The following is a 12,087-nucleotide window of genomic DNA, read 5'->3' as shown; positions in this document are numbered from 1 at the left end:
AGATATGCAAAAGCTGAGGTGGGCTGTGTGGTTGCAGATGGGATTGACGCTGGAATTGTATTTGCTTTTGTGATGGGATTCAAATGCCTTCCAGGCCAAACCTTGAGTAGTGGTCAGTTTTGAGCCTCCCATCCCTGTCCTAGCAAGCTCACTGAGTTCAATAGGGCTTACTCTCTAGTGAGTCTGCATAGGATTGCAAAGTCAGACAGTAGTGCTAAGCACCCTCGTCTAGAAGTTAATTCTCCTTGGAGTCGCTGGCACATTTCTGAGTGCATAAACTTAGAAACAAGGTGTAAACCACAGATGCCTGCTTGTTCTCAATTCCCTCCCTCAAAAAACAAGACAAAACCATTTAAGCAATTTCAGGTCCCTCCCTGTTTGTATCAAGGTGCATGCGTGCGAGCACACACACACATACCTCTTCACCTAGTTCACTTCTGTGGTGTTTTTGCATGCTACTACGGCTCCGTGCAGAAGTATCTGGGTCTTAGGTTTTTCCCATGCTTTTCTCCCTTACCACACCAGTGACTGAGAAGCAATGACAGTCTCTACTGTGAGCTGCTGGCAAAAGAATGGATCTCAACACAAGTTGACATCCAGTTAAAGCTGCAGGAGCCCTGCCATCTTTTGTATCTAGTCAAGAGGGCAGGGCTCCTGCAGCTTTAACTGTTGTGATGAAGAGGGAATTTCACCAGGTGTGGCATGCATACAAATGACCCCTGCTGAAATTCCCTTTTCTATGCCACTGTTAAAGATGCAGGAGCCCTGTCCTCCTTTCCATATGGTCACCCTACATCCAGGTGAATAAAACAAATCAGGTCCTGTTGCAGAACGGGCTTCCATCAACTATTTGGAATTATTTCAGTGCCCATTTGGAATGGGACATGATGGATGCCAATTTGCCAAGAGACTGCCAACAGAACAGAAGGCTGAGGGCAGGGGTGGGGTGGATGGGAAAACTTTATAAAACAGCCTGAAGGTCTTTAGAGAGACAGATCAGAGCCATTATCTTATCCAGGACAGACCTGGGGGAGGGCGGGGGTTCTAATCTTGTGACCTCCACCTGAAACCTGTCCATCCCCTTTGCTATCCATTGTCACCACAGAATACCTGGCCCATTCCGGCATATCTTGTCTGGCTTTATTGGCCCTGAGCAAAAAAGAAAGAAAACTGTTGGGGTGGGGGTGAGGCAAGCAGAGGAGAGAAGGCAGCATGATTGCCGCAACCCAGGTCCCTCTTCCTTAACTCAACCTTTACAAATTTGCTCTCCTTTTGGCTTTTCTCTAAGCCTACCACCACCACCACCACCACCACCACGGTTGGCCACATTCCAGGGCCAGACAGTTTATTCAAAGTGTCATTCAATTCTATGGGGTGGTTTCCCCCTCCCTTTTCTCCTAACATGCAAATATACTATGCTGAAGGCTAAAGATTGCAGGGGAGGGGGGAGGGGACAAAAGGGCCCTGCAAACGGACAAGCCCCTTTATAGCTCAGGTGAAGAAGTAGGTTACCTAGGAAAGCTTTTGCCACAATCAAGCAAGCGAGCAGCTAAGCACTTTTTCGAATCAACCCAAAGGCCGTTTACTTAGGAATCTGAATGGATCCCATTAAACTCACCAAAATTTACTCCCAAATGTGAAAGTACAATTACAGCATTTGTCCAAACCCAGTTGAAGTGACTTCTGATGTCCATTCATTTCAACATGCCAAACCTGCGTTGGATTATTACAGTGGGTATTTTACTGTTTTCAATTAAGGACACAAGCCAGCATTTTTGCACGCAAAATGCATGCATTTTTGCATCACAGAAGACAGCTGTGCCCTTGATGTGTGCTAGCCACAGGAAGGAGAGAGTGGTTCAGGTCAGGTATGTCTATTTGTGCTGTAGCCTTTAACTCTGTTGGGGAAGTTCTGATTCATGGGCCTACATCCCAAAGTTGGCCAGAAATGAGGATGACCATCGTGCAGTGGCCTTCAGCTCTGGAAGTCTATATGGCTCCTTCCACGTTTCTCCCAGTCCCTAAAACATATCTTGGTGACCCTCGATAACAGCAAACACACGCTCTCTCTCTCTCACACACACACACACACACATACACATGCTCAGACACACGATAAACAGAATACTTCAAAACAAAGAAAAATGAATGAATGCTCTGCGTAGACTTTTTAATATTGAAGAATCCATGCACAATTTCTAAGTTTCACTGTTTCATCTTGAGTCAGCTGGTTGGTCACTGTAAGAACAGAATGCTGGAATAGATGGACCCTTGGTCTGATCCAGCATGACTCTTCTTATGTTCTTATGAACTTTTAGGGGTTCTTTAAAAACAACAACCCTGAAAGGTTAAGATGAACAAATTCAGGAGAACCTCAAATATTTAAAAATTCCACTGCCATATAAAAGGTCCCAAGGCAAAACCATTAAATGAAATTGCACTTCATTTATTTAAACAATCCTTTTAAAACTCACTCACATGTAAATCTTGAATTTGGGTAGCCAGCTATCCCATTGTTGTTTATTTCACACTGCTATGCATAACTGGACATTCATATGTGCCTTGTCCTTGATTCTTAAATTAGTTTCAGTTAACTGGCTTCCAGTTCTTTTTCAGCTGGTCATTATAAGTACTATTTAAACTTTAAGAATCAGTTCCGCCTTTTTCTGCTCCCTCTTCCCTCCCTGCCCCCTTTCCTTGTTTGTTTTGACTTTTAGATTGTCGGCCTCGCAGGCAAGGACGGCTTGTTTTTATTGATTGTAGGTAAACCTCTCAGGGAACGTTTTGAGCTGAAGAGTGTTTTACCAAACATTTCTGGTAAAACTGAAATTTCAACATTCCCCCCCCCCCCCCCATTTTAAATCATTTTTACTACAGTAGCATTGCTTGTAAACCACAGAGAAAGAGTATAACATGGTTTCATACACACAGGCACACATTGCCCTTTTATTCATCTCAGTGCAAGAGGCAAACTTGGAACATCTGCAAACCTGAGATAAGTCAAGTCAACAGATCTGAAGGAACATAACCACCTTGCTGCAGCTAAACTGATCTGGTCTGATCAGTGCCTGGAAAGGAAACTGCCAAGGGAACCCCAGAGCTCAATAGCAAAAGCAGTGATAAAAATGTAACAACTAAATTGACCACTTTATTCATTGCTCACTTTGCTCTTAGATTTATAAGGCTACCTTTGTAGTGCTCATAAACCCACTTGCTAGTACATGTATTCCAAAGTAACATATCAGAAAAATCAAATACACTTACAATTGCAATCAAAATAAGACTACTGCAACACCTTAAAGATTTGAAGAAATATATTGTATTAAAAGTTTATGTGAACTGTATTCTGCTTCGTCACAAAAGTATATGCTAATCTTTAATGTACCACTATAGTCATCTTTGTATAATGCTCTTAGCTGGTTTGGATTTCATTTTGGAAGGAAAAACTAGGTCCAAAAAAACACTGAAATGAAATATGAAAATGAAAGCAAGGCTGTTGGTTTTTCTGCCAAAGACTAACTCCTTTGCAAACTGCTACCACGGAACTGCAATCTAAGATTTTATCCTCAATATAGTAAAACACGAAGGAAAGGAAAGAAGTGAATGTATGCCTGCATTTTGGAGAGTGAGGAGTGCAACTTGAAGTCACTGTGAACAGAAAGAACTTGGAGTTACCAATCCTCAGATCTTCACATCTACGACAATACAGAGAAAGCTATCATTGTGTTCAAGATATGCACATTATATGATAAGCCTAGTGGGTAGAAGACTATTTACTTTTAATTATTTGGATGGAACTATTTTCAAATAATATTTCAAGAAATGGACTTATGGTTGTTCAGCTAATTCATGCTGAACATTAAGAGTGCAATCCTATGCATCTTTAAAGAGACAAAAGTCCTACAACTCCCAGCTATGCCGCTGGAGAATACTGGTAGTTGTAAGACTTTCGTTGCATAGGATTCAGTCTTTAACTAACTAGGAAGCACTAAGAGATATATAACATATACCTTCTTGGTGGCTGCTCCGGGGAAGCTAGGCTGGTTCCCTCCTTGATGGGCTTTCGGAAGCAGGCTAAAACTTTTTTGTTCAAGCAGGCCTTTGGAGAATAATCCAGCCCTCCATCTATGTTAATGTCTTATAATTTTGTTGTGTATTTTTTAATTGTTTATGGTTTTGTTTCCCTCCCCCCCATGTATATTTTAAACTTTGTAAGGCCGCCTTGAGGCCCAGCATTGGGCAAAAGGCGGGATACAAATAATAATAATAATAATAATAATAATAATAATAATAATATAAAACCATCCTTTAAAAACACAGGAAGTTCAATAAACTTTATCCATTGTGAAACTCACATGCACATTTTAACTTTTGTAAGAAGCCGTTTCAGATTTTAAAGTATCAGGCATAATCCAAAATTTAGCACTTTTAAGTCCCATTGCTTCCCGAGGGAGAGTTAAGCATGCACTTAAGTGTCTTCCACTGAAATGTTAAAAATGCTTAACCCATCTAGATGAAGTCCATAACTGAGTCCATTTAAAAAAAAAAAAAACTTCTGGAGATTGGGGTGCTTCTAGACAGGGCATTGTGCAGCTATTCTGACTTTTCCTCCTTAACTGTAAGAAAAGAAAGATGGAAGAAGCGGTGAGAAAAATATGGGAGGGCTACAATTTAAAGTTGGCGTCATCCTGACCCCCTTGTAAAATTCCATGACTGAGGCAGTGCAATTGCACAAGAAAAGCGTCATCTAGAAGTACCCTTTGTCCATTTTAAAAAGCCATCACAGACATGGTGCTAGGCTAAACACGGACTATGACAAAAGAGAAAGAATTATTATTTTGTGTTTTGAACCAAGAGGAATTATGAATGCAACGCACTCTCTCTCTCCCTCTCTCCCTCACACACAGAGAGAGATCAGCAACAAACCTCCTTTGAACTTTTGTATCATCAACAGAAGTCCTATATACTCAATGGGAAACTATTTTTGAGTTTTGTGGTAGTTTGCAAAGAAAGGCACTGGAGGTCATGAAAGCCTTGCCAAATGTAATTCTTTGAATCCTGGCCGTATTGATTTAAATGGTGCTAGACTACACCTAAGACCACAATCCAGAAAATGAGTTTAGGTTTGCCCAAATACTTCTGTACACCCAAAGGGACTTTTGTTCGTCACCCCCACAACAGATTGTCCATGCAATATTGTCAGTATCTTTTGTTATTCAGCACAAGGGGCTGCTGTTCAAGTAATACAGGTCTTAAGCCCTGCTGGGCAAACAGAACGAGTCACTCGGTCCTCAAGATCATGGCCTGCATTTTGTAGCTAAAGGATCAATGGCTGATGAACTGCAGCCAGAAACAGAGCATGGAAATAGTCAAAACTACAAAAACGTAAAGGCGTCACCACATTATGTCAAAAGAATACATCAGATATTTAATCCGAACTATGGCTTTTATCAGATAGAGGCAAAAATCTTATACCCACTTACCTGAGAGTATTGTAATGGGACTTATTTCGATACGTCCGGGATTGCGCTGTAACAGGCTGATCCTGGGCATATTGACTCAAACATATTTACTCCAGTGAGTTCAACAGGACCTATTTCCAAATAAGTGCACACATGACTGCAAATGAAGAACAGCAGTGATCTGCCATAACTAACAATGGCTAAAGTTGACTTCCCAAATTGTAACAAATAAACTTACACCAGCACATCGAGCTATGAGTGAGGATAGGAGAAATGTCACTTTTTATCCAGGCTTTTCACAATGATCATCCTTCCTACCCAAGACACTGAACAGGAAGACTCTCAGTGATTTTTACATACACTACTTAGAAAAAAGTCCATACTTACGCACAATTTACAAAGCAACGTAAAGACTTTATGCCTAATTCTTTATAGTATAGACTTGTAATCCTTCTAGCAAAGGGTTATGGAGGTTGCAATACAGCCTGGTAGATGAATTCTGATAAAGTTTTTTTGTGAACCGCCCAGAGAGCTCCAGCTATTGGGCGGTATAGAAATGTAATAAATAAATAAATAAATAAGTCCATGATGTCGGAATCCCCTATCTGGACTCGAGACCACTGTAGGTAAAAGCTGAACCCAGTTCTCCCATAAAGCCATCATGGTGCCTGGCAAAAAAAAAAACATAGTTTCATCAGCAAGAAATGCATCAGGAGATGCTTGTTTTCCCTTAAGGATGATCTTTTAGAGTTTAGGTCAACAGCCTTCAAGCCAAGCAAATTCTGAGTTTCCCCACTGAAAAGAGCAGCCAAGAAGGGCAGAAGAAATTCTTTGCCAGGGATTTTAGATATCAAGAGTTTAGAAGCTAGAAGTGCTTTAAAAGAGCCGACAACATAGGAAAATGCTGAGTAAGTCCAGATCTTTAACCCAGAAATCGCCCCCGCCCCACAAATAATGAACTCCAGGCACTGTTAGCATTTTACAAGCAGCATATATGCAAGAGCAAACTACAGAAGGCAAGGAATGTCCAGCTTCCAGGCCTTGAGAAATCCTTCACATTACCACTGCTAGGACAACTAACAACCGCCTTTGCCACAGATTCAACTACTTGCTTGCATTTATACATGCAACCTCTTGCACAGTCCCAAGACATAAGGCAACAACCATTAAAAGTAAAATAAATGAAAAAATAAAACTGATGGGAGATGGGTGTGAGAAAACAGGCAAGCATGCCCTAGGAGTGAAGAGAACACTGGAAATAGACTATAAGGAGCCAGCGGCTGGGGCTAATTGCCTTATTTTTGTTAGCTGCAAGTAACACGATTTGCATCTAATTTATTTTAATATGGCAGATGCTAAGCTGGGAGACACGGATCACACTTATTCTACAATGTCTTCTTTCTGCCACTATTAACCCTATTTATGAAGACATTGCTTAAAACTGGATCATAAGACTTTCGTAAGAGGTTCATTTAACCCTTTAAAGTATGAAATTTATTGCATTAAAATAATCAGTGAAATCTGAAAGAGCAAAATGAATCTGAATTGCATACTTGGCACCTGCCTTGATGTTTTGGCATACCCTGCCATTTTCAACCTTATCTCAGCCCACAAGGCTGAGAAACTAACATCTTCAAGCTAAAATCTGGGTGTCTCAGGATTGGATTCTGATCCTAACCCCCCACAAAAATTACTACGGAGAACTCGGTTGCCCACCGGTCCTTAGAAACTTGGAAAAGTTTATCAAACGGATACTCAGAAAGACTTCCTTCCAACCTTTTTCATGAAGGCTTGTTTGTGAAAGAGTTCTTGGGATACCGGCTCAAACTTATCCCCATGCTATGTAACATTGTATTTTCCTCCATAATTTATTCCCCCTCTCCTGCAATAAACTAAACAGATCAGAAATACTCATCAGACAAAGCAGATATAAAGTATGACAACAAAACAAAACACCCAGTTCTGTTGTGTTTTTCACCCCTATCACCTTTTGCCTGTTGCGCTGTTCAATGGACCCTTCCCAGTTTGTAGTATTTCACATGCAAATCAACAGTTTTAATGATTAGGAATGAAACACACAGAAGTCAAGCGGAGTTACTGATCCAGTTATCTTCTGGCTTGCTTGGTTGTTGTTTTCCTAACCCAAGAAAATCAAGAGCGCTAGCAGCACGATTTGGGTAGACACCGGAAGAAATCTATATCCTATTAAAGTTGATAGGACAACTTCAAGGATTTTAGCGGTTCTAGAACAACCCACCCGCTGCCCTCGCCTGGGGAAATGCTGACATTTTTTCTTGTTAGCACCTTTAAAAAAACCAAGCTCTCATTTACCATCCTAGCAATAAAGTTTTATTAAACTTGTTCATTAATGCTTCATATGTAGCAAGAATGCATAGATCCCAAAATATACATATGTCTTTTTTTTCTTATAGAAATAGATCATTCTTTATAATAAAAAAAAAACCTGTAGGAACATCTTTAACAGATTACTCAATCCATGACTGACAGTTACATGAGGTTGCATCATGTGTAGCTAGTTTCCCCAGCCATGTTTTAAAGATTGCATCACTCTGGACTCTCGTTCTCTCCCTTTCTCTCTACTTTATGTTATTATCTCTTTCTTTGTTTTGTTTTTCACTTAAATAACACTAGCATTCAACCCAAGGGGAAAAAAGTAGGGTGGGGGAGGAGGAAGCCCTGCAAAAAAAAAAAAAAAACATTCAGATGGGACATTAAGTGGCTTATGTCTGGTTTGGTATCACATTTTTTTCTTAGAAAAATATATATTATAAAGATGAAAAATAACGATTCCTCTATGAGGTCGCAGAGGTAAATGGAAACCGCCAGGAGACTCCCCCCGCCAGCCGAAGGAGTTGTAAAGCACGAAGCTCCTGGCGGAAGGCTTCTCCCATCATCAGAGTGCGAATTAAAAGGCCAAAAATATATAATATAATATATATATATATATATATATGTAAACCCTCTGGGCTCTTTCCCTATTTTCTCCCTCACATCCCCCTGATCCGTTCTCGTCTTGAAAGTGGGGCGGGGGGAGGAGAGACACAGCCACCCGATTCCACACACCCGTAAACCTCAATCGCCCCCCCTTTCAACCCCCCCACCCCCCAAAACCCGGTCCTTTCCCCAACCCAAACCACCGCGCTGTTCCAGCGGCGTCCAACAGTGCGCGCAAAAAAGGGGGCGCGGGTCGGCTGGGTGGTACGAAAGGGGGCTAGCAGTGTCCTGAGGTGGCCAAGAGCGGCTCGGGCAGCTGTTTGAACAAGTTCCGGAGGGTGCTGAGCTCCCGGGAGAGCTGCTCCACTTTCTTTTGCAGCCTCTCGTTCTCGGCCGTCAGTTCCAAGACTTTGTGCTGCGTCTCGAGGTTGCGCATTTTGGCTTTGTCGCGGCTCTTGCGCACGGCGATGTTGTTCCGCTCGCGGCGGATCTTGTACTCCTCGCTGTGCTTGTCCACGCACTTCTTGGACTTGTGCTTGCCGCCGCCGGGGCCTGCCGGGTAAACGCCGCCGCCGCCGCCACTTCCTCCTCCGGCCGAGGCGGACTTCGAGGAATCCGACGGGTTCGGGGTGCCGGGGGGGCTAGACGACGACGCCGTGGAGAGGTTGCCGCTGCTGCCGCTCGGCACCGACTGGTACCCCAGGTAGGAGCGCACCGTGCTGCCGTAAGGCGAGGACATGCCCCCCAGGCCGGGCCCTGCGCCGCCGCCGCCTTCCTCCTTGCGGGGCCCTTTGCAAGAGTCCAAGTGCTCGAAGACCGGCTCCACTTTGGTCTCCACCATCTGCGGCGGGAAGCAGCCCAGCAGCGGCCCGCCGGCCTTGTGGTTTTGCCCCACGCCCGGGTGGTGGTGGGGGCCGTGCCTGGCCAGGCTGATGTAAGTGTAATCGGGGTGCTGCTGCTTCTTGCCAACGCCGCCTTTATAGTCCTGCTCCGAGAAGAGATCGGAGAGAAAATCTTGGCTGCTGTTCCCGCCGCCGCTGCCGCCGCCGCTGCAAACCGGCTCAAAGTTGCCCCCTGCTGCCGTGGAAGGAGGCGGCGGCTGCTGCTGCTGCTGCTGCTGCGATGCTAAAGGGTCCAGGTAAGGGCTGAAGTCGATGGCTCTCTCGTGGTCGCCCACGCTGAGCTCGGTCATGGAGCGGGCCCCTGCCGCCCGCGGGTGCAGCTTGCTCAGAGCGGCCAGACAGTCCGTCTCGTAATAGAAATTCGCCACTTCCATGGATTTAAAGGCCTGCGGCTGGATGGGAAGGCATGCCTGCTCCCAGGCCACCAGGCGTTGCATGAAAGCAAAGGGAGGGGAGCCGGGGAAAAGGGGGGAAAGGGGAATCTCGGCGCCGGGCGCCCCCCAAAGCCTTTGGGTCGAAAGGGGTGCGCGGGAAATGGCGGCGGGGTCAACGGCGCCTCCCGGGCTGGCCCCCGCTTGGCTGTCTCCAGGCTCCCCTCGGCGGCTTTGCAAAGCGAGCCTGTCCTCCCGCGAGCGCTCGCCTGGACAGGTCCCCGAGCGCCTGGCTGGCCGCTGCTGCCGAGTGCTGCCGACGGTCGGGCGCTTCTGGGTGCGCGGCGCTCCTCCGGACCATCTGGCGCGCTGAGGGCGTGAGCGAGTGGGTCCCTCCGGCGTCCTCTCCGAAAGTCTGTGCTCTGGACTTGAGGAAAAGTTCCTCTGAGCTCCCTTATTTATAGGGGCGGTGCAGTCCCATGGCAACAGGCGCGTCACGGGCTTGGCCGCCTGCCACGCGCTGCGTACTGGAGAGCGCACGAAAGCGGCTGGGCAGGCGGGCGGGCGGGCTGCGCCCTCGGAGGAGCGCGTCCCGAGAGCTTGCGCGTGTGTGCGCGCCTCCCCGAGCCTTGGCCATTCATAACAAAAACAAGGCGCGATTCGCCCAGGAGAGGACGGGGGGGGGGGGGCAGAGCGCGGAGGGAGGGAGTTTGGCTCGGGCTCGCCAGCAAGGGAGGGACTTCACCGCTGGCCGGAGCAAAGTTTTATTGTGCGCGTGACCATCTCTTCTGCTTTTTTTTTTTTTAAATCTCTCTCCCCCAGACGACCCCGAACCTGGCGCCCTTCCAGAAAGCTCGGACTGCAACCTCCATCGTCCCCAGCCAACATGGCAGGGAACGATGGTGGTTGTAGCCCTAGCGCTCTGGAAGGGCGCCAGGTTGGGGGAAGGCTATTCTACGGGAATCTCTTCCCACCCACCCCACTTCAAACAAAGTTTGTATGGTCAAAATGCCCTTATGTCGAATGCTCTTTTGTACCCTGGTACTGGGAGATAGATTTTTTTAAATAGGGGGTGGGGAGAGGAACTGTTTGTTCAGCCCTGCACACATTAAAGATGCACACTCAAGATTACTTCATTTGGCTTTATTGCCCGTCGAACCCAACGGGGCTTACTTCAGAGGACACATGCAGCTGCAGTCCTAAATACAGTTTGGAGAGAGTCCCTTAGAACAGAGTGGGAGATGGAGAGAACCGGCTTAGAATCGGACAGCAAGTGTGGAATCCTCTTCTTCCCTCTTCCACTGGTTGCCTCTGGCCGGAGTGGAGTTTTTCACATCCATTTTAGGCTGCAATATGAAACCCTACTTACTTCCCCAACACAGCGCCCTTTGGATGTGTTGGACTACAACTCCCATCATCCACAGCCAGTATGCTCCTGCTGTCTGGGGCTGATGGGAGCTCTGGTCCACCACATCTGGAGGCTGCCAGGCTGGAGAAGGGATGGAGACATATAACTGAATCCAGTCGGGCTCACTTTGGAATAAACAAGTGTGGGTTTGTGCTGGAAATGCTTGCAAATGCAGCAATGGGGTCTATCCTAGGTTCGCTAAATTATGCCTAAGATAGAAATTGTGTGTTGAAAAGTGGCAGCAAACAGGGAAGGGATAATACTAGATAACACCTCTCTTATAAGACTAGAACCCCGGGGTCATTCCATGAAGCTGATTGGTGAGAGATTCAGGACAGAAAAAAAGAAAGACTTCTTCACACAGTGTAGAGTGAAATAATGGGATTCACTAACACAAGATGTAGTGATGGCCACTAATTTGGATGGCTTTAAAAGGGGGGTTGGATAAATCCCTGGAAGAGATTACTATCAATGGCCACTGGTCCTGATAGCTATATGCTGCTTCCAATATCATGGGCAGTATGCCTATCTGCATCAATTGCTGGGGAACATGGGTGGGAGGTGCTTGCACTCACGTCCTGCTTGTGGGTTTCCTGTGCGGATCTAGTCAGCCACTGTGTGAACAGAGTGCTGGACTAGATGGCCCTGGATCTGATCCAGCATGGCTCTTCTTACGATCTTATGATATTGTGCCATCATTCCACAAACGGTCAAAAATGGGGACGTTGTAAGTGATCTTGCTCAGGTTTGGGATTGGTTGGAGGAGAACTGCCTGTGTTTTCCACTTGAGGAGCTGAAATGTCCCCCACCCCACCCCCCACTCCATCTGCTCAGAGATGCACGTGGTTATGGAGAAGGAGGAGGAGGGGTCATGTCAAAGAGTCACACTACGGACTGGTCTCCAAACAGAGCGCAATGAGGATTTGAATGAGTCTGAGGGAGAGATCACAATTGGTCAGGGTGTACTTTTTCAAATGAGGCGTTGGGGC

At 45.9% G+C, this 12,087-nt stretch overlaps 1 protein-coding gene across 1 annotated transcript; it reads right to left on the bottom strand.

Moving 5' to 3' along the window:
• Positions 1–7,788: 7,788 nt before the first annotated feature.
• On the bottom strand, positions 7,789–10,097 carry CEBPB (CCAAT enhancer binding protein beta). Its single transcript, XM_063146206.1, has one exon. The coding sequence runs from the start codon at positions 9,754–9,756 to the stop codon at positions 8,695–8,697; it is 1,062 nt and encodes a 353-aa protein (XP_063002276.1). The 5' UTR covers positions 9,757–10,097; the 3' UTR covers positions 7,789–8,694.
• Between the last annotated feature and the right edge of the window lie 1,990 nt (positions 10,098–12,087).

The sequence above is a fragment of the Elgaria multicarinata genome, chromosome 1 (assembly GCF_023053635.1).
Source record: "Elgaria multicarinata webbii isolate HBS135686 ecotype San Diego chromosome 1, rElgMul1.1.pri, whole genome shotgun sequence".
Taxonomy (NCBI): Eukaryota; Metazoa; Chordata; class Lepidosauria; order Squamata; family Anguidae; genus Elgaria; species Elgaria multicarinata.
The sequence above is the reverse complement of the archived record's forward strand: the minus strand, read 5'-3'. Positions and strand labels throughout refer to the sequence as shown.